General features: G+C 42.8%; 1 protein-coding gene across 2 annotated transcripts in view; it reads left to right on the top strand.

The window, feature by feature from the left end:
* Positions 1-16,794, top strand: part of SQOR (sulfide quinone oxidoreductase) — a 52,862-nt gene extending 36,068 nt beyond the window's left edge. For both annotated transcript variants that reach the window (XM_049782493.1, XM_049782494.1), the window contains 5 exons: positions 2,032-2,241; positions 7,841-8,024; positions 14,529-14,596; positions 14,893-15,071; positions 16,493-16,794. In XM_049782493.1, coding sequence (XP_049638450.1) covers positions 2,032-2,241; positions 7,841-8,024; positions 14,529-14,596; positions 14,893-15,071; positions 16,493-16,550 — 699 coding nt within the window. In that variant the 3' untranslated portion in view covers positions 16,551-16,794. The remainder of the gene's footprint in view (positions 1-2,031; positions 2,242-7,840; positions 8,025-14,528; positions 14,597-14,892; positions 15,072-16,492) is intronic.
* Positions 16,795-23,285: the final 6,491 nt, after the last annotated feature.

Raw genomic sequence — 23,285 nt, forward strand, 5'->3', positions numbered from 1 at the left:
GTATATGCTCTACCACTGTGCTATTACTTTGGAACCTGTATCAAAAATTTTTAATAAAATTTTTCGGGGGAGGCCATACACAGCAATGCTCAGGGCTTATTCTTGGGTTAGCCCTCAGGGATCACTCCTGCAGGGCTTGGGGGACCATATAGGGTGCTGAGAAATTAACCTAGTTTGGCTGCATGCACAGTAAGTACCCTACTGTCTGAATTTTCTCTCTAACTCCAAGGACATACTTTTTCATGTATAAATAAAAGTCTATTAGGAAGGTATATTAAAGATTGTTTAAGTAAACCCAATATAGGGCTGGAGAGTTAGCACAATGGTAGGGCATTTGCCTTGCACACAGCTGATCCAGGATGGATGGTGGTTCAAATCTCGGCATCCCATATGGTCCCCCAAGCCTGCCAGGAGCTATTTTTGAGTGCAGAGCTAGAGGTAACCCCTGAGTGCCACTGGTTGTGACCCAAAAACCAAAAAAAAAAAAAAAAAAACCAAAAAACCAAAAAACCAAAAAGAAAACCTATATAAATAATCAGTTGTACATTGTTCATTTTTATTTATAATTTTATATTCAACTGCTTTTACTGAAATATGGGGTTATGAATAATTCTCATGACATATGTGTTTGTAACTGCAATAGGAAAAATGCCTATTCTAAAGACAGAGCATAATATTTAGAAGAACTTCTGACTTTGAGGAACCGGAAAGTGTAGCAGACAGTGGGAAAATTCTGGGTGGAGCCTCCATGTCCTATTCACTGATTTTCTATCAGGGAAAAAGCCTGTCCTGCTGCAGGAGACTCTTACATTCTTGCCATGCCTTCACTGCAAGAGCAGGTATCCACAGCCAGGGCCACTGTGGGAAAACTGGGTGCTGGTCCCCTCTTCTGCTGGCCTTTGAGTAGGATGTGATGTTGAGTTTACCAAAGTGTGGTTTGACTCAAGTTAGCAAAGAATTCAAAACAGTCTGTGGTCCTGTCAAGGGACAAGTGGGGGAGAAGGGGAGAGGATGGAATGAGACCAAGTGATGCTTGGAATTTGGCCTGGCCTGGGAAGGCCTTCTATGGGCTGAGTGGAGTGGAGTTCTTGCTCACTCTGTGAGGTGGAATGCAGGTGGGACACTTGCCATCATTGTTTCTGAGAAGGGCTATTTTGGTTCCTGAGGATACTGAGTTGGCACAAAACCTATGAGGTTTTTTTGTTTTTGTTTTTTTGTTTGTTTTGTTTTGTTTTTGGGCCACACCAGAGATGCTCAGGGATTATTCCTGGCTGTCTGCTCAGAAGTAGCTTCTGGAAGGTATGGGGGACCATATGGGACGCCGGGATTTGAACCAAGCACCTTAGGTCCTGGATCGGATGCTTGCTATGCAAATGCAACTGTGCTATCTCTCTGGTCCCGAGTTTTTTTCTTTCTTTCTTTTCTTTTTTTTTAACCTGTCTTACTTTTAGGAAATAGTGGGTTCTAGGTGAGCAAATTCTAAAAAGAGGCCAGCAGAGGGAAGACAATAAGAGAAATAGTATTTGCTCTTCTGAAAATGCTTATTATATAATTCTTTTTATGCAGAGTGTTAGGTGGCCTGAGAGAGTTTTCATTTCAGGTGACATCTGGTCCTTGGCATTCAGAGAGACATTGTGGGCTACCCTAAGGCCTGTGGACCCTCCTATAGTGAACTGACCAAAGGGACAGAAACTTTATTTTGTCCACAGCTGCCTTTAAACACCTCTAACAGTCCCTGACCCACTCTGGGACCTAATTATCTTTTGAGTCCATAAATAGTGAATGGTGAATCAATGGTTCAGTCCCATCGTTTCCTAGACTTGATCTTTTCAACTAGAAAGAACCCACCTGAGAACTATGTCTAATTGTGCTTTGAGTTGTTGAGTTGCTGACAGATTCTCAACCCACTTGCCCTGAAACACCAGAGGCAGAGAAAATGTCCAAAGGTCTTAATTCTTGTCTTAGCACTTTGAAAAACATGGCTGGAATAGTAATGTTTTAGTGTTGGCTGTTTGTTTTCTTTTTCCTCAGACAGGGAAGCGTGCCAAGGCCAATATCATTTTCAACACTTCCCTTGGAGCCATTTTTGCAGTGAAGAAGTATGCAGATGCCTTACAAGAGGTCATCCGGGACAGGAACCTCACTGTGAACTACAAGCAAAACCTTATAGAAGTCCGAGCTGATAGACAAGAGGCTGTTTTTGAAAATTTGGACAAACCTGGAGAGACCCAAGTAATTTCAGTAAGTGATGAGGTTAAAAAAAAAAGCAAACAATTTACTGTGCTCTTCTGTGCAGTGGCGCAGCGGTAGGGCTTTTGCCTTGCCTGTGGCTAACCTAGGATGGACCATGGTTCAATCCCTGGAGTCCCATATGTTCCACCAAGCCAGGAGTGATTTCTGAGCGCAAAGCCAGGAGTAACTCCTGAGTGTCACTGTGTGTGGCCCCAAATCAACAAAACAAAAAACCGGTTTACTGAACAGAGTGTAAGTTGTGGATGGATGTGGGGGACACCAAGGTACCTAACTTGCCTGCCTGCAGCATGTGTTTACTGATGGGGGTGGATGATGGTTAAAATGAGCCTATCAGGCTTGGGATTGGACTCCAAGGACTCTGGACTCTACAGGCTTTGCATGCTGAAATCCTGGTTTCCCTCCTTGTCTCTGCATGGTGTTCCCTGCTATCGTCCCCCCCAAATAAAAAAAACCTTCGAGGACACTAAAAATGGGTGGGGAAGAGAATGAGGTAATAGGCTGTATCCATGGGTGGGAAGGAGGGGTTATCTACCTGATTTGTGCCTCACCTTTTCTTGGCACCAAGTCACATAGCAATGAAAAAATAATTTTCTTCTTCAATTAGGAAATGCTTGAATTTCAGTATGTGAGAAGCAAGCATCTCTGCTTGGAGTAATTTGAGAAGGTCAGGGTACCCACCCTTCATCTGTGGAGGGGTGGTCTTTAAACATCTCTCACCTAAGCAGCAGAGGACACATTTATAAAGTTGTAACATTCTCACTTGGAAAGATCTAGCTTCCAAAGATGGGCTTGGCCTCTATGTGTCTGGTTCCTCTATGAAATGGGAATCATGCATTTTATTTAGGGTTGTATAAGGATTAAGATGTAAATGCTTCTGGAGAATCTTGTGAGGAAGAATCATTTTCTTTTTAATGCTCTGGAAAGAGCTGTTAGTAATAAGAATGCACACAGCCACATTTTTACTCATTCACACTTTTGCAAAAAAAATGAAGGCTTCATAACAATGGATTTTCAAATGAATCAAAGATTAATATTCTAAGCTTTATAGCTCAGATTCCCTATTCTGTATTGCACCTATTATTCCTTCCTTAAATGAAATTTGCTAACTTTTCAAAAATATTACTTAGGACTGAATATAGCTATTTCTAAAACATATTGAAAATAATCTCGAATTTAGAGAACTTGAAAAAATAAAGAACAAAAATTATATAGAGACCTTATTGGGATTCATTTTTGGGCCGCACCTGTTGGTTTTCAGGGCTTACCCCTGACTCTAGCTCAGGAATCACTCCTGGTGGGACTAAGGGAGTGATATGGGGTGTCATAGATTGACCTGTGGTCAACTTCGTGCAAGACAATCAATCACTCTTAAGTGCTGTACTTTGCTCTGGTCCCCCTAGATACATTTTCGTTTGTTTGTTTTGGGGTCACACCTGGCATGCTCAGAGGTTACTCCTGGCTTTATGCTCAGAAATCGCTCCTGGCAGGCCTGGGGAACCATATGGAATGCTGGGATTCAAACCACCATCCTCCTGCATGTAAGGCAAATGCTCTACCTCCATGCTATCTCTCTGGACCCCCTAAATACGTTTTTTAAAGAATTTTTGTGCTCAGGAATTACTGCTGGTTGTACTCCTGAATCATTTGTAATGCCAGGGATTGAACTTAGTTTGGCTGCATGTAAGGCAAGTGCCCTCTCTACTGTACTAGTTCTTTGATCCTACTACATTTGTTTTATCATTTGTTACCTTTTTGTAGTCTATATGAAGTAATTGTATATAGATTTGGTCTATAGTTACATGTAAGCACTTTGTATAATATGTATTATATATATTAACTATAGCTGCACATTATATATCTGCATAATCTTCCTGCAGCATCCAGAGATATGTTGCATATATTATATACCATGATCCTTTGTTTCTAATAGAAATACTCTAAATTTCCTGAGAAATAGGGATATTCTCTTACATACCACAGTGCAATGATCAGTTCAGTAAATTTAGCATGAATATAGTGTTTTAGTTAGACACTTGCGTTCTCTTTCACTGTTTACCCAGCAGCATTGCCAGTATTCTTCCTGGCTAGGATAAGTCAGTCAGATATTGCCTTTAATTTTGATGCTCTGTACCCCTTTAATGTTTTCACAGATTTTCTTTGTGTCACCCATGACACTGACATTTTGGATAATCCAGCCCTCCTCCCACTACTTTTATCTTTTTATACAAAGTTGCTCATTTTTGGGTCAATCTCTTTTTCTCAGTTTCAGGCTGTCATTTTTAGATCGAATTAGCACATGAACAATGTTGTGTTCTTATGGGGCCTCATATTTCAAAGCATATCATGGTCATCTTCCCTTCTTTTATGATGCTAATTTTGATCACTAGTCAAGATAAGATCCGGTTTCTTCACTATATCATTATTTCTTATCTCCCTTTTTTCTCATAACTCTACAGTGAAAATACTTCAGGATCACGCTGGTATCTCAGTGATCAAGAGTGTTTCCCTTGAATTTAGCATTCCTTGATAATTTTTGCCTCATCCAGACTTTACTGTGAAGTTTGCAAGATGCCAAGTTTTTCCCACCTATTATTTCTGTAGGTTCAAAGGGCTCTTGGCATTCTATCAGCAAAAAAACTCTCTTCTCTCTTAAGGGAATGTATATTGGCATGAGCTCATTAATTCCTAGTTATATCTCAGTGGTATATAATTTGTAACTGTCTATAATTATTTTGGTGCTAAATTGTCCAAGACTTAGTAGGAATCCTTTCAAGATGATGCCTGTGATATCTATACATCACTCTTCTTTGCTTTCTGGTGTCACAGGATGTTCCAGGCTCATCAGATATTCTGCTGGCTTCAGGTCAATGTTATAGCTTTGAATCTCTCTTATAAAAACATGCTCATAGGGCCCACAGAGAAATTTGGGGCTAGTTTTTACCTGGCAAAAGTTTTGGTTCCCTCTGTGCTTTGTATGTCCTTGTAGTTCATTTTCTTTTCTGGATGTGAGTCAGTTGTGTTTCTGCAAAGACCCTTAGGCTTCAATTCTTTTAAATTGCTGCTTCTAATTTTACTTTATTTTTTTTTTTTACTGTCTGGAAAATGAGATAGCCAAACTTGTTAAAATTTTATGTCAAGTAAAAGGTCCATGAGTTGAGGGTTCAAAGCATCCTTTTATAACTAAAGTATAGGAAAGTTAGTGTGTGAACTGAGTTTTGTTGCTTGGTCTATTTCTTTTCATTTTCAGTGTGTTCTGGATCATTGAGGTTGTAAGCAGGGACTTGGATATCATTATTCTTCTTCTAATAGGTTATAAGGACAAAAGGTATTTATGTCCCCCTTTGAATGATAAAATTTCAAATTAGATTTTCTTTTCAGATCCAGTTCTGCTCATAAAATCTGAATTTCAATAAGTCCACCAAAAGGCTTTTTAGAACAGTAACTCTCCATCCTGGCTGTGCATTAGAATTAGTGATACCTGGGCCTAATATTCAGAGATTATTTTTGCCTTCTTTGTTTTTGGGCCAGCCCCATAGTGCTCAAGGGCTAGTTCCAGATTGGCATGCATATATTTCTCACAGTTGTGCTCCAGAGAACAGGTAGTGCTGGGGAATGAACCTGGTCTTTCGAATGGGAAGCATATACACTAGCCCTTTGAGCTATTCTTCATCTTCCCCAGAAATTTTGATGAGTTAGTTTGGGGTATGAACTGAAAAGAGTTTTTGTTTGTTTGTTTGTTTGTTTGTTTTTGTGCCACACCTGGTGACACTCAGGGGTTACTTCTGGCTCTGCACTCAGAAATTGCTGCTGGCTTGTGGGGACCATTTGGGATGTCGGGGGTTCTAACCGCAGTCCATCATAGGTCAGCTGTGTGCAAGGCAAATGCCCTACTGCTGCACCACCACTCTGGTCCCTGAACTGAAAAGAATTTTAAAAGTTTCCTTAGTTATTCTAACATACAATCAGGTTGAGGACCACTACTATAAAAAGTTAAATGTCTGTAGCCTCAAAGTCTGTAGTCTCTGATCCTTGTGAATTTATATATATATATATATATATATATATATACATATGTAATATAATCTTATAGATTTCTAGTGCTAAGGAGTGATTTTGGAAATTATCTAGCCAAATTTAATTTTTGTAGATAAGCATATGGAAGGTGGAGTGTCTTGTCTAAATAATAACATTTCATTGTAAATGAACCTTTCTTTCAAGCCAGAGCCTACAAATTGTCATTCACAGAGTGTATATGTTGTCATCATCAGAAGGCTTTGTGAAAATGCAGATCCTGGGTGGTCCCAGAGATGTAGGTTAGTGGTAGAATGCCTGCTTTGCATTCTGCCATGCAAATTTGATCCTTTGCACCAACCATCTTTTGAGTGTGATCCTGTAAATCCTTGAGTTTGGAAATTCCATTCAGGATAGTACACCTCTGTTAGCGAAGCAGAGCCAAGTTGTTGATCATACATAGTTGCTGGAAATACTGTATAAAGATAAAACTACAACTACTTGTCAGTGCTCTTTTTATAGAAATCCATGAAATAGTTTCTATTATTCATTTTTATTTGTCTTTTTTGTTGGGGGCTACACCAGATGATTCTCAGGGGTTATTCCTGCTTCTGCACTCAGGAAATATTCCTAGTGGTATTATAGGGGCCATATGGGTTGCCAGAGATTGAAACTAGATTGGTTTCTTGCAAGGCCAGGGAAGTACTCTTGGTGCCATCAAGACCCTCCAGTATTTCTTTTGTATAGGTTCTTTTTGTATAGGTTCAGATAAAAAGTCATACATTAATGACAATTATGGGAACGTATTTCACTTTCCTTATAGAAAAGATGTATGACGTTCATATGTACTTGTGAAATTCAAGCATATTAACTCAATTTGAGATTGCTAAGTGGCATTTCTAAAACTTAAAAAGATTAAAAAGTAAACTCTAAAAAATATTTTCTAAACATAAGAAGACAAGTAACCAACGAGAGATATCAAAATGGGTTTCTTTGCTGGTGGAAATCCTAACATAGGTTTAAAAGAATTCCACCCTGGCCCCTGACATGTTCAGTGGCCTCAATTTTGAGCCCTCCCTCTTTCCTAATTCAAAGTGCTACTCATTTTTTGCCACTCTTTATGTAATCTTAAATAGGGATTTGACAGTGTGTTTTGAAAGAAATGGTTAGGGAATGGTTCTCTTGGCCAGGTAGAATCTCTTTTGAGGCTGATTTTGCAAGTTAACTGATGAGTATCAGGGAGAGAGCGGCTGTGATATAATACCCCTTAATTTATAATCACAGAAACACCATCAGTTCTTTCTAAATATAGGGGTTCAGTCTAGTGTCTTGGATTTCCCCTTCTCTGCTGCCAAAAGGGCCACTTTGGATGGGAAAACACTGTCAGTCAAGGGAATGGGTAGTGATGTCATCAGCTTCCATGGGAGCACGGAAGATCTTGAACTGGATGTGGCTGATGTACACTGATGGCATAGTGCTTCTTGGAGCCATTGGATGATGTGTGGGTAAGGTAGATAAGGGGAAGATTTGTGGGGATAAGGAAATAGGGGTGAAAGTCCAATGCTTTCTTTTGTAGTATGAAATGCTTCATGTTACCCCACCGATGAGCTCACCGAATGTTCTCAAGAATAGCCCAGTGGTGGATGCTGCTGGTTGGGTGGATGTAGATAAAGAAACTCTGCAGCACAAGAAATTCCCAAATGTATTTGGGATCGGGGACTGTACAAATCTTCCAACATCTAAGACGGCTGCTGCAGTAGGTAAGTTAGCAAGCTCTGCCTGTTTCTTCATTTCTAGGATGATGTGCCCTCAAGACACTCGTGTAAAAAACAATAAAAATCAGTCCTGAAATCAGTTCATTCTTTATGAAGAAGCTTTTGTGTCCTGAAAACAATCTGGTGTGCCCTGACACAGAAATGGGGTCAGCAAGTTTTGTCATGTATAAGGAAAACGTTGTCCGTGGTATGCTCAGAGTGGCAGGGCTCATCTATGTTTTCTAGGTCAGAGAACTGTTTCTGGGGTGGGATATCAGACAGGGAATCTTTGGCAATCGGGAATTTTATCCCTTCTTATTCTACTCCATTTATATCACTGACAGTCAGGCAGGTGGACACTAGTAATCTAAGGAAGCATTTGTTATCCACAAAACACATACAAGCCTATGAAAACTTGTAGACCAGAAACATGTTTGATTAGGAGCTAGACGGTAGAACGTGGCCCATGGTGCATGATTAAGGTCTCTGCCTTGGAAAATGAAATTCTTTGCCTCAGTGTGTTGTACTGGCAGGGAGGGGAGAGAGTTTCTTTTTCCATTCTGCCTTCTGCAACACACAAGGCACCATCTGCCTGCCATGCTTCCCCGCACAGAGGTCTACACCCTGCGCCTGACAGCGCCCGTGGGAAGATGATCATACCAAATCTGCTATGTCAACCAAAGAAAGACTTCATAGGAAACACAGTGAATGTCTTTTTTTTTTTTTTTTTTTGCTCATAGTCATCCCTGGCCTTCAGCTTTATAATCTCAGAAACCTCAGAATTAGGAAAAATTTAAAGGTACAATAAATATCTCTATCCCATTTTCTGGGTCACCCTTTGTGCCCTTTCTGTTGGCATCCTGATGCTGTATCATCTGATTTATTCATGACCTCGGATTTGAGTGAAAGCAGTTGAATATAATTTTTGTTCTTTATTGTTTTCAAGTTCTCTAAATTTTTTCAATATGTCCTTTAGTTTTTCTTTGACTTTTATCACATTGGATATTTTTGAGGAGTTGGGACCGATTTTCTTGTAGAAGACTAGGTCATGATATAGAAACCCTTCCCTCCTTCCTTCCTTCCTTCCTTCCTTCCTTCCTTCCTTCCTTCCTTCCTTCCTTCCTTCCTTCCTTCCTTCCTTCCTTCCTTCCTTCCTTCCTTCCTTCCTTCCTTCCTTCCTTCCTTCCTTCCTTCCTTCCTTCCTTCCTCCCTCCCTCCCTCCCTCCCTCCCTCCCTTCCTCCCTTCCTCCCTCCCTCCCTCCCTCCCTCCCTCCCTCCCTCCCTCCCTCCCTCCCTCCCTTCCTTCCTTCCTTCCTTCCTTCCTTCCTTCCTTCCTTCCTTCCTTCCTTCCTTCCTTCCTTCCTTCCTTCCTTCTTCTTCCCTTTCCAACTTCTTTCCTCTCCCCTCCTCCCCTCCTTTCCCCTTCCCCCTCCCTTCCTTTTTCCTCCCCTCCTTTCCTTTCCTCTCCTCTCCTCTCCCCTCCCCTCCCCTCCTATCCTCTCCTCTCCTCTCCCCTTTCTCCTCTCCTCTCCTCTATTCTTTTTTATTTTTATTTTTTTTGATTTTGGGCCACACCCGGCGTTGCTCAGGGGTTACTCCTGGCTGTCTGCTCAGAAATAGCTCCTGGCAGGCACGGGGGACCATATGGGACACCGGGATTCGAACCAACCACCTTTGGTCCTGGATCGGCTGCTTGCAAGGCAAATACCGCTGTGCTATCTTTCCGGGCCCTCCTCTCCTCTATTCTATCCTCTCCTCTATCCTGTCCTCCCCTCCCCTCTTCAGTCTCCTCTCCCCAACTCTACTCTCCCCTCTATTCCCCACTCTCCTCTCCTTTTCCCTCCCCTTTTCCTTCCTTCACCTTCTCTCTCCTTTCCACTTCTGTCCTCTTTTGTCCTTCTCCTTCTGTCCTCTCTTCTCTTCTCTTTTCCTTCCCTCATCTCTCCTCTCCTTTCTTCTCCTCCCCTCCCCTCTTCTTTCTTCCCTTGGTATGTGCTCCTTTCTTGCATGGTATGTGTTCTCCCCTGCCTAGTTGTTTTTCTATGATTAGATTCAAGCTATATGTTGTGGCAAGACCATTCATACCCAGGACTGGCTCTATTTGTCCATTCCCCCGCTGGACCCCACACTCTAAGCTCTCCTATCTCCTGTCCCCATTTCTGATCCAAACTCTAGCTCTCTTTTCCACTCTCACTGTACCCCCTAGCCCCTCCAGCTTTGCCCTTGGAACACCAGAACTCCAGAATCATGCTGCTGTGCCTTCCTTGGGTTCCAGAATGCATATTCTATGCCCTGTCCTTCCTTCTAGACTGAGGGTCACACAGACCAAAAATATACCATTACTCTGCCTTGATTCCAGGCAGGTGGTAGAGCCAATTTTTCTAATTCTACAGCATACAAAACATGCCAAGTTCACATCTATACTAGGCCCCCACTAAGTCCCCAAGTAGTGGATTATCTGAGGTCCTGATTCATGGACAGTAAGGTAAACCTTATCCCTTGCAAGGGTCACTTACCCTCTTGTTTGTCTGGAGCCCTTTCTTGCCTTTTCTGGACCAGACCTGGTTCCTTTGCCTGAGCTCTTTTCGTAGTTCCAGACTTCTGTGTTGTCCAGGAACCTTCCTACTAAGTATAGGACAACTGTCTTGCCTCACAACAATCTTACAACTCCTAAGCTCCCCACTACTCACAAAACTACTGACTTCTAGGTCCTAGCTATTGAATCTAAGCCTCATCATTGTGTTACCTCCTGGTCCCATTTTTCTTTTCTTTTCTTTGTTTGTTTTGTTTTGTGGTTTTTGTTTTTCGGCCACACCCTGTGATGCTCAGTGGTTACTCCTGGCTGTGTGCTCAGAAATTGCTCCTGGCTTGGGGGACCATATGGGATGCCAGGGAATCGAACGACAGTCATCCTATGCTAGTGCAAGCAAGGCAGATGCCTTACCGCTTGTGCCACCGCTCCAGCTATGGGTCCCTTTTTTTCTGTGTCTGCACTGGGTTCTAGAACCTCCATGCAGACTTCAGTGCACTTCCATTCTCAAGCTGTGCCCTGTTCCCCGCTTCAGAAAAGGAGGGACCCCTTAAGTGTTCTGAGTCCCTGCACTTGGCTTGCAGAGAGGAGATGGGGAGAAGGGTGTGACTAATGTGTGTCCAGAAATGGAAAAATACAATCCTGTTTAAGAATTATAAAACAAAACATTGAGTGGAAATAAAAAATGATTAGACTTAAGCACCAAACCCAAAGTCATTGACACTAGAATCGATACCCAATCTACAACAAGTTATACACATAGGGGACCAGTTATACTAGTAGTCCATGGGGCAAAAGGGGAAGGTATGGGAAACATGCTAGGAACAGGGTGGAAAGAGGACAACACTGGTGGTAGGAATGGCTCTAATTCTTTGTCACTTTGTACCTTAAATGTTACTGTGAAAGACTTGTAATTCACTTTGATCACAATAAAAATGATTAAGAAACAAAACCAAGGGCCCAGAGAGATAGCACAGCGGCGTTTGCCTTGCAAGCAGCCGATCCAGGACCAAAGGCGGTTGGTTTGAATCCCGGTGTCCCATATGGTCCCCCGTGCCTGCCAGGAGCTATTTCTGAGCAGACAGCCAGGAGTAACCCCTGAAAACCACCGGGTGTGCCCCCCCCCCCCAAAAAAAAAGAAAAAGAAACAAAACCAAACCAAAAATCTAGTGGCAGTGGCCTGGAAATGAGGCTCAGTGGAGGGTGGTCTTGCACATGTGACATCTTGGGTACTATTTGGCAATATCAGCTAAACACACACACACACACACACACACATACACACACACACACACACATACACACACACACACACCAGCAGCAGCAGCAGCAGCATCAGACTTGGGCATCACAGGAGGGGATTACAATATTATGGGAGGTGTGGGGGGAATGAATGAACCAAACTCAACAAACAATACTTGTTAACCTTGGACATGATCTGTGATTGCTCCCTGGGCTCTTGGTCTTGCCTCTCTGCAGAGACCCCACGGGTCCCTTCTCTCTTTTTCCTCTGGCTTGACAAGCAGCTGTAGGAGCCACCAGCCCTTCCAGGTACAGATTTCCAGCCCGCATTTCCTCACAAAGTTTGACATAAGAGAAATAGGATCTTTCAGATATGGCTTTGACCGCAACAAAGACAGACAGGATGGTTTTAAGCAGAGTCATTTACTCCTTATTTTAGAAAACTGCCTCATTCTAGAACCAGATTCATTGCTCTTTTGATTTGGACGCCAGCCGATTGCAGCATGCTGGCCAGGTGTAGCCTGCAGCAGTTTCTTGAATGCTGCCTAAAAATGGTTCCTAGAGAAAACACTGAAAAAAAATTGGAGGAAAGGAAGACTCATGTTTTTCTTTTTTTTTTTTTTTTTGTTTTTTGTTTTTTTTTTTTTTTTGGAAGTAGAATTAATTTATCTTATTACATTGAAGTGTAAGAAAACATATATAAGAAATAACAATAGAAGGGACATTGAGAATATTCTTTGGGCACATTAACATAGGAAATAAAAATTGATTAAATAAGACAGAGTTTTATCCCATTGAAGATTTAATATCTTCCTGTAGGCTTAGTCATACTCATATAAGCTAAAAAGTAACTTTTTTTTTTGGGTGGGGGCCACACCCGGTGACGCTCAGGGGTTACTCCTGGTTCTGCACTCAGAAATCACTCCTGGATGACGATATGGTACTCAGGGTATTTAACCCAGATGCATCCTGGTTCAGTCCCGTGCAAGGCAAATGCCTACTGCTGCACTATTGCGCCGGCCCTCAAAAGCAAATTCTTAATTTTCATGTGCAAAATGCCTTTCAGAAGTAGCCTTTTATAGGGCCAGAGAGAAAGCACAGAGGTAGGACGTTTGCTTTGCATGTGGACGACCCACGAGGGATCTGGACAGATTTCCGGCATTTTATATGGTCCCCCAGCCTGCCAGAGGCGATTTCTGAGTGCAGAGCTAGGAGTAAACCCTGAGCTCCTCTGAGTTATGGCCCCAAACCAATCAATGAATAAAGTTTTTTTTTTAAAAAGTAGTAGCCTTTTATTTTGCATATATTGAACGCTTGTTTAGTTTTATCACTCACACTAAACATTGTCCATTTCATCCAATTAAATATTTTGACATAAAACTATTGACAGAATTCTTTTGGGGGTGTTATTTGAGCCACACCCAGTGATGCGCTCAGAAATCGCTCCTGACTTGGGGGATCATATGGGACGCGGGGGGATCGAACAGTAGTCTTATGGCTTGCACTACCACTCCAACCCTATTGACAGAATTGTTTTTCTTTTTTAAAAAAATGGTTTTTGAACCACACTTAGCACACTGGTTGTAGGTCTCTGTCAGTGATGTTCAGACTATGGAGTGCCAGGGATTAAACCCAGATCTCTTGCATGCAAATCAAGTGCTCCAGTTCCAATTCATCTCCTCAGACTAAACCTTTTGGTTTCTTTTTTTTTTTTTTTTTTTTTGGTGGTGGTGGTGGCACACTTGATGCTGCTCAGGGCTGGCTCCTGGCTCTGCACTCAGGAATCACTGCTGGCTGGGATTGAACCCAGGTAACTTGGTAGGTTGCATGTAAGGCAAGTAATCTACCACCTGTACTATCAATTGGCCCCTAAAACTTTCTTTTTATTATCTAAGAAATAGAATCTCATTCAACTTGCTATCAGATCTATATTCTAAGATGATTATAGTTAAACTTTTGCTACATTTTGTTTGGTAGAAATGTTTCCTTAAGACCTGAGACCCCGAGTATGGTCCCAAAACTTAAAAAAAATTATAAAAAAACTGGGGCCAGAGAGATAGCACAGCAGTAGGGCATTTACCTTGCATGCAGCTGACCCAGGACAGACAGTGATTCGAATCTCAGCATCCCATATGGTCCTCTGTGCTTGCTGGGAGTGATTTCTGAGTGCAGAGCCAGGAGTAACCCCTGAGTACCAAAAACCAACCAAACAAACAAAAAACCAAAAAGAAAACCCAAAAAACTTCATATGTCTCTCCTTCTTGCCTTTAAAAACCTATTACTCCCTCCCTCTTCTTTCCTGCCCTTCCTCCTTGGCAACCCTTCTCCCATCCCCACTCACTGTCTGCTCCAGCCTCAGCCAGGTTGTTCTGTACAGAAGAAAACTAGTGTTTGACCTACTTAGATATACTTGGAACTTGCATCCTAAGTGGTCTGTATGGGGATGCAGGGATATGCCAGGTGGCTGGGGGTGTGCAAGGGGGACTGGGCACATGTACTTGTCTGACAGGGCAATGAAGTAGGGAGAGGACACACTCCTATTGGGGACCTGACTCCTATTAACAGCCAGGATTCAGCAGAGCAGGAAAAGTCCATGTTTGAGTTGTAAGTTCTAAGCTTAGTGGATGGGGAAGGCTAGGAGCCTTCTTTCACTTGTTTACATTGAAGTTAATTGCATATTAGTTTTCACAGAAGAAATGGTCGCTTCTTCTCTTCTGACTTTTTCATTTCTCTCACAGCTGCCCAGTCAGGAATTCTTGACAGAACAATTTCTCTGATTATGAAGAACAAATTGCCAACAAAGAAGGTTTGTATGCCTTGTAAGCAACCACTCTCTCAATGTTTATCTTCTGCAGGGTAAGAAAACAGCCCTAACCCACAATTTTGCCACTTCCCTAATCAGTTTATCTAACAGGGGGCACTTTAATTTTGCTTTTTTTTTAGTGACTTTGTTGTTACTGTTGTTAAGGCATTTCTATTTTTCACCGTATCAAAAAAAGAAAAAAATAGAACGTTCTTTCCAAAGGGAAAAGGAATGGTAACTACTTAAAGTCGAGCACAAGGGAAGCCATATTTCCAACTCTGTCTCTTGTGCAATTCTAGTATGATGGCTATACATCATGTCCTCTGGTGACTGCCTACAACCGGGTGATTCTTGCAGAGTTTGACTACAATGCTCAGCCCTTGGAAACCTTCCCCTTCGACCAGAGCAAAGAGCGCCTGTCCATGTACATTCTGAAGGCTGACCTGATGCCCTTCTTGTATTGGAATCTGATGCTAAAGTAAGTGGGTAGCCCATGTAGAAATCCATCTTTCAGGGAGCCAGAGTGGTGGCGCAGCGGTAGGGTGTTTACCTTGCACAAGGCTGACCTAGGATGGGCCATGGTTTGATCCCCAGGCATCTCATATAATTCCCCAAGCCAGGACTGGTTTCTGAGCACATAGCCAGGAATAACCCCTGAGTGTCACTGGATGTGGCCCCAAAACAGAAACCAAACCAAATCAGATAAAAAGAAACCCACCTTTCAAACCAACATAGGCAGGGCCCTCTGCTTTCAGAAGCAATCATGACCCATAGCTGAGGGGGTAAACTTTCTCATGGTGAGTGCTGGCAGTTGAGAGGGGTCTGAAGCCCCAACTTCATGTGGGGAAGGCAGCTCCTGTACCCTCTGCAGATACACACAGAGCCTCTTCTCCCTATTATTGTGGCCAGGTCTTCCATCTTCCAAATTCTGGCTCGCTCTTGTTGTTGGATGAAAAAAACATAATAATAGTTAATGATAGAAAATTATTTTTGCACATCAAGTACTGTTTTCATCCGTTACCTCACTTTGTGTTTGTATTAGGGGAGAGAACAAATAATAATAGTGACAAGGAAGCCTGCGCTTGGCGGTCAGAGCCATGCTTGAATCCCACCCCTGCTGTTTCCTAGCTGTGTGTCCCAGGAAAGTTGCTGCATCTCTAATCTGCCATGTAGCAGACAGTGCTTGCCTCACAGGATGGGGATTAATGAGCAAACACAAGGCAGAAAGTGCTACTCAGTAGGCGTTCAATGAGGAAATAGGGTAATAATAATGAATCCTCCAGCTCGTTGTTGCTCCAAATGACAATGTCATTTGACTGTTCTACATCTCCAGAAAGAAAAATCTTTGTGATATCTAAAGGCATGGTTTTCAACCAGAGGGCATATCATCTACTGCACCTCTTAGGGACAGTTGGCTACCACCGGGTGGATTTTTTTTTGCAGTCACAATGGGAGGGGATACTACTGGCTTCTGGACAGAGACTAGGGAGATGGCTGAAACCTTCTTCTGTGCAAAGAACACCCCCTCCCCTCATAAAAAAATAGCTGAACTAAAATGTCTATAGGGACAAGGTTGAGAAAGCCTGACCTTTTCATAACGATGTGCAAGTGAAAGCTGAGAAGATTGCAGCAGGCAGGCAGCAGAGGCCTCTGAAGGCCTGATGCATGCTTGCAGGTTGGGTTTATGTTGGAAGTCTAAGGGAGCCAGAGTTGAAGGCAGGTTGTCCTTTCCTAGCCATAGGGTCTTCATTCCCCCCTAGACAAGTCTTGCTTTGTTGCAATCAAAGTGCAGCTCATGAGTAGCCTGGCTTCCCTTTCAACATCCTGTTGGCACAGTCACCCCACTTCTCTGCTGCAATATCTTTTTCCCTTTTTATCTTTTTTTTTTTTTTCCCACAGGGGCTACTGGGGTGGACCTGCCTTTTTGCGGAAGCTTTTCCATCTGGGGAAGAGTTGAGGAGGGCTCTCTCTCTGCTCTCCTCCCATGGCTTCTGGCTCCAAATCACAGTGATTGGAGGACTAGGAGCTGCTTGAGGAACTTGAGCCGTAACCCCTTGAGGAATTCACCACTGGAAGATGGGGATCCGCATGCCTCTTTAGTCTACATGTCTGGAACAGGCCTGGGAGTGGAGAGGGGGCTGCCCAAGGTGAACCTGATTCTTTGGGGAACGAATGAATAAATTTCTATTTTTTAAATAAAAGCTTGTTTGGAATTCTATGACAATATCTTATTATAGCTAGAGAAATGGAAAGTTCCAGCACTCAGGAGGTGAGGTGGGTGCCCTGTTATATCAGTTATACATGCATATAACAGAGTGCCCTGTTATAGCAATTGTGAATTTTTCTTCAAGAGCTGCATCTCCCCAGAACCTATCAGACTCCCAGCTAACCAGTAGCTTCATGGAGAAGTGTCATTTCTAACAGGTGGGGAATGGCCCTGGAAACGGCCAACTTAGAACACAGGGTTCACCACTGAGCTTGTGATTACATCATAATAAACAAGCAGGTAATACTCTTTTACTGGGGACTTTTGACTCCAAGATTCATTTTTTTTTTTTATGGGGGGTGGGAGACATACCCAGTAGTGCTCAGGGCTTGCTTCTGGCAGGGCTTGTGGTACTAGATGGAGTGCCAGAGATTGAATCTGGATCAAACAAATAAGGTAAATATTATACCCGTTTGTTCTATTATCTTTCTGGTCTCTTAAAGTTTGTCAAATATTTTAATCCCCCCTCTCAACCACAGAGCAGGTTATAATCCCAACTTCTTAGAGTAGATTGAGGTTTTAAAGGTATTTAGCTTTGGGTTTTTAGCAGTTTGACATGGAGATTGAAGCCCCGCCTTAGAAAATAAACTCATCTCAAGGCTGAGCAGTGACACAGTGGCTGACCTAGGATGGACCGTGGTTCAATCCCCTGGTGTCCCGTATGATCACCCAAGCCAGGAGTGATTTCTGAATGCAAAGCCAGGAGTAACCCCTGAGCATCACTGGGTGTGGCCCCAAACAAAAATAAAAAAAATAAACTCATCTTGAATCAAGCTAACTTGATATTGTCATCTACTTCCTGATGGGACCCTGATAGGAAACCTGATGGGAAAGTAAAGCTATTGAAGAAAGCCTGCACAGGAATGACAGGAGTCTTGGAATGAAGGATGGGCCAAGGAGGAGATGCTTGGCAAGGTGCCCAAGGTCAGGATCAAACTTGACTTAGAAAGGGGTGGTGAGGGATTTCTTTAAAGCAGTAAAAGCTAGGAAGGAGGCGGGCAAACACGTGGATATTTAGGATATTGTCTCACTCAGCCGAACAGAAACCAGCATACTAATAATGGTTCTTGCAGAAAGGATATTGCAGAGGTCGGCAAATAGATTCTCTGAGCCAAATTCAGCCCTCCTCTTGCTTCTATAAATAAACATATTGGAACACAGCCAAGCACCTCTGTCTGCGTGATGTTCACTGCTGCTTTTGTAGTACAATAGCAGAGTTGAGCAGCTGTGACAAATTGCACATGGCTCAGAGCTGAAAGCATTTCCGACGTGGCCTCTTTCAGAAGAACTGGGCTGACTCTTGGTGAACTGGGAACAGGCCCTGTCAGAAGGGTCAGAATTACTGCAGAAGCCAGCACTGTTGAAAATCGCTGGCTTTCAGGAGAGTAGAGATGCAGGATGGCAAGAAAATGGCCTAAGCAAGCTTAGCTTCAAAAGAGGTGACTGCCTTGCAAGTGTGGATAAGCCTCAGTCTACAGACACACCCTCCATAGTCGGAGACTTTGCTCTGTCTTCTGGTTAAGTGACAGGGTTACCTTCCTTTAACACAAAGCTGTGTGTGTCTCCCATTTTTCCTCTTAGACATAGGCCACAGGCAGCATCCCTGGACTTTGGGATTTAGAGTTTGGAATGACTCCTTGGCACAGGTGACTGTTTCAAGTGATAGTGGGGGGACAGAGAGAGAAAGAGACAGGAGTGGAAGAAGACAGAAGAGAAAGATTTTGGACTGGAAGAGCAGGCAACTAGGAGATTATGTTCCTAGAACCTCTGCCAACTGTGGAACCTCCCCATCTGTTCAATTGGGCTTTATTAAAACTCTGTCCCTCAGTCATACGCATAAAATAAGCCCAAAAGAACCTTAGCCACTCAACAACAACAACAACAACAACAAAACCTGTTCTCTAAGCTTGGGCTTGACAGATCTTTTCAAAACAGAGGACCACCTTGCAGGCCCAAATAGCTGTAAATCTTGAGTGGGTTGAAAGGAAAAACTCTCAGACATTGGAAAAACACTGGCAATCTCTGGCTCTAGGACCCCATTGACACAGGAAATCCAGTGAATGTTAGAGAAAGGCCTGAAGTCAAGCAACCAGGTGACAGGAGCAGGTGGAGAGGCTAGATTGGAGGTGGAGGGTACAGAGAGGAAAAGTGCCAGAGGGGATGGACCTCATGAGAAAGGTGAGAAGTCAACAAAGGTATAGAGGAGTGGCATTAGGATAGCTGCCAAGGAGATCTGGGCCTCTGCTCTCTGCTATTAGTTATTTAGTGGGCACCCAAAGCACTTTCTTCCAGAGCAGACAATCTCCTGGTGACTGGGGACCATATCCTGAAACAAAACAAGGTTTCAGTAGAAAACTCTCTCCTATCCTACTTTCTTTTCTCAGCCAAAGGTGGCTACAAGTGTAAGCACTTCAATTGCTTGCCTTTTCATTCATTCATTTTATTTTATTTTATTATTATTATTGGTTTTTAAGGGCCACACCTGGCAGCGCTCAGGGGTCACTCCTGACTCTGCACTCAGAAATCGCTCCTGGCAGGCTCTGGGCACTATATGGAATGCCAGGAATAGAACCCAGGTCCGTCCCAGGTCTGCCATGTGCCAGGCAAATGTCCTTTCGATGTACTATCTCTCTGGCCCAATTGCTTGCCTTTTATGTCCAGAAAGCTGATTTCATTAGTGGCCCCAACCTAGCTTGTAAATCTGCCTGACTTTTGGCTAATTAGATGTTTTCTTCTAAGTGAGAAATGATATCTGATAGTTTTGATGTGCAAGCAGAATACTGTAGGTGTTTAGATATCAATAGCTGTTAAAGTAAAATAGTAATTTGAATGGTTATAGTTAAAAGAAACTCTATAATTCAATAAATAAATCCAACAAAAGAACTGTCATGGTGACTAAGAATTATGTGCTCGCTGTCAGAAGACCTGAACGATTTTTCAAATCACACAGCAGATGAGAAGCAGAACTGGGATGGCATCTAGCCTGTTTTCACAGTGTTCTGGAAAAAATGGCTGCTTTCAGGGTTACTTTAGAAAGCTTTTCTCAGTTCAGAACTGTGATATTTCTTTTTAGGTCTGAAGGAAAAAGGAGGGATGCTTTAATCTATATTTTCTTGTTTTCTAAAAACAAGCAAACAAAAATATTGGTGTCTCTATATAGAAATCTGGGAAAGAGATCAGGCATGGTTCTGATCAGGTAAGTGCCCAACATCTTCCTTTCTTGTCCTTATCCTGCTTTCTTGGTATAGTTTTACTTCCTAGGGCACACCATTTGCAGGTCGACAAATTGGCCACAGGCAGAATCAAGCTCACATGGTTTGTAAAGCTCAGAGCTATATTTGGAGAGAATACTAAGATTACAAAACATCTAGAAGAGTAGGCATCTGAGCCCTTCTTCCTGCTAGAGGTGGTCACAGTATTGACAAAGATCTGCAGGTCATCAACCTCTTGACCCACCTGTCTCTGACCATGCTAGGGAGAACCATGGGTTTTTACCTCCAAGTAAGCTTCCATCTATGGTCAGACAATTCAGAGCAGCCATTCTAAAGATTATCTCATCCTCTACATGCCAGAAACATGACTTGATCTGGGATAGTCTCCCAGTTGACTCTTGAGTTGGACCACCATTAACCAGTCAGTCACCCTATGAGTGAAGATTAAAAAGTCAATGACTTGGGGCCGGCGTGGTGGTGCTAGAGGTAAGGTGTTTGCCTTGCCAGCACTAGCCTAGGACTGACTGCGGTTCGATCCCCTGGCATCCCATATGGTCCCCCAAGCCAGGAGCGACTTCTGAGTGCAGAGCCAGGAGTAACCCCTGAGCGTCACCGGGTGTGGCCCAAAAACAAAACAAAAAAAAAAAGTCAATGACTAAAAATAGTCTTTTCTTGGAACAGGGAGTGGAGAACCAGGGAGGAGCAAAACTCACTGATCACCCCCTTTTTCTGATGATTAAAATGGTAAATAAAAATCTCAAGATAGTCTCATGAAGCCTCATGAGTCACTGAATGTCCATAAGTGTGTTGAGTGATTCTCCAACAAGGGGCTGGAGCAAAAAACCTGTTTATAGATGAGAGAGAGAGAGAGAGAGAGAGAGAGAGAGAGAGAGAGAGAGAGAGAGGAGAGAGGTGAGAGAGGAGAGAGAGAGGAGAGAGAGGACAGAGGAGAGAGAGGAGAGAGGAGAGAGGAGAGAGGAGAGAGGAAGAGAAGAGAGAGAGGAGAAAGAGAGGAGAAAGAGGAGAAAGAGAGGAGAAAGAGAGGAGAGAGGGGAGAGAGAAGAGAAGAGAAGAGAAGAGAAGAGAAGAGAAGAGAAGAGAAGAGAAGAGAAGAGAAGAGAAGAGAAGAGAAGAGAAGAGAGCACATCAGGTCAGTCATGAAGCTGATCTGGGTTCAGTTCCTGGGTACCATATGGTCCCTGAAGCACAGACAAGAGTAAACCTTGAGCACCACCTGGTGTGACCTGAAAACCCAACCCAACCCCAACCGAAGCAAAGCAAAGCAAACCAACCCAACCCAACCCAAACCAACCCAACCCAACCAAAACAAACCCAACCCCCAAAGAACAATAAACCCTTGCTTTTACTGCAAGGATAGAAGGCACTGGGTGTATCTTCTCCAAGATCAAGGAAAACTGCTCCTCCTAGAAATTTGAATGCTGAGGCCTGGCCCCCTCTGGGAGCTCCTCAAGTGAGTGAACCAGAAAGGTGCAGAATGGGAGCAAGCACATCTCTTGTGGGGGATGGTGTCCTCTTGCACCTCTTCACCTGATTCAAGAGATGGCACTTCAATTTTTCCAGGAGACCCTATGATTCTGGCCAGCCAGGGCTGGGGTGAATTTTCCCAGGTAGCCTCAGATCAGGTTCAAGAGGCAATGACTTTCCTTAGTCATCCTTCAAAGGTCTTTGTAACTTTGACCTGCACCCCACCTTTATTGGGATAAATAAAATTGACTTATAGGGGCTGGAGCAATAGCTCAGCTATAGGGCACTTGCCTTGCATGTGGCTGATCCTGGAAGGACCTCAGTTTGATCCCCAGCATATCATATGGTCCCCCAAGCCAGGAGCGATTTCTGAGCACATAGCCAGGAGTAACCCCTGAGTGTCACTGGGTGTGGCCCCCCTCAAAATTGACTTATAACCTTATACAATTTGCTGATCTGAATTAGCCAACACCTATCAAGTCTCAGTTCAAGTAATTAATTTACAATAATATTGACATTTATGGTCTTGGTGTGTATAGTTACCCCAACTCACCACCACCAAAATACTCATAACTTGACTGTCCATGACCCAGAATTATCTCCTGTCTACCCCCTACTCCACTATGATGCTCTCAATTTGTATTCCAATCTTTTAAGATCTGTCCTTTATGTAACCTGCAAACATATTAATAATAATTAATAATTAATAATCATTAATAATTAATAAACATTAATAATAATCAAGTTGTGATTATTTTCTAACTGGGGATCATACCTCTTGACCCTCTCTATCTCCCCTCTTCTGGCCTTTTCCTCATCTAGTCTGTGCTTACCACTTTTCTAATCTGTTTCTACAATTTATCTGGTTTTTGAAGTTCATATGTTAGTGATGTTGCACTACAACTAATTAAATTTTCTTGATTTCTTTATGTGTGTCTCTGATGATCCTTGGAGATGTGCTCTTTCAGTCTTGGGCTACAGGCCACAGGCAAGTGTGCTGTGTTGAAGGGTTAGGGTAGAAGGCTGGCCTGAGTGATGTATTCAGGGAGAAATCAGAGACTGGAGCTCACAGAGGAGGTCAAGAAGCCCCTTTTTAGGAACCACATGCTGGCCCAATTCCAAAGTAAAGCTCGATGCATAGTCATAACAGCTTCTGTTAGACCCTGAGAGCTTCCTCTGGGTTGGCAGAATTTTAGGCCAGGATGTATAAGTAGGTTTGTACAAGTTTTAACTCCACTCCTTAAACAAGGTAAACCATTATTTTCAACATTATTTCTTTAGCCTGATTCTAAGGTATCTGAGCTGCCATTTCTTCATAATAATAACTGTCATAATAATATTTTAAAAAGTGACAACAATAAAAATTGCCTGTCTCACTGGGGTGCTGAGAGGATGAAATGGAATAATGAGTCAATAGTGCTTTGTAATCCAAAGGGAGTTCTTGTTGTGCTGGCATATTGCTGAAGACCAGTTGTTATTCCTGTTCTTCTCAGGTGTGTTTTAGCTTCATGGCTGAAAGAAACCCTCATGTCATGTAGGTCCTGACCTCATACATTCAGTGTGTAGACACAACCTCTCTATTTTGCCCTCTTTCTTGGGAGAGACAATTAACATGATGAGGAATAGCAACATGTCAGGGGTTTACACATACTATCTTAGGTAATTAAAAATCTCAACCTCAAAATCTCAATCTCTTATTGAGATTATTTCTTTCTATTTGGTTATTTTA

Source organism: Suncus etruscus, chromosome 10 (genome assembly GCF_024139225.1).
Source record: "Suncus etruscus isolate mSunEtr1 chromosome 10, mSunEtr1.pri.cur, whole genome shotgun sequence".
NCBI lineage: Eukaryota > Metazoa > Chordata > Mammalia > Eulipotyphla > Soricidae > Suncus > Suncus etruscus.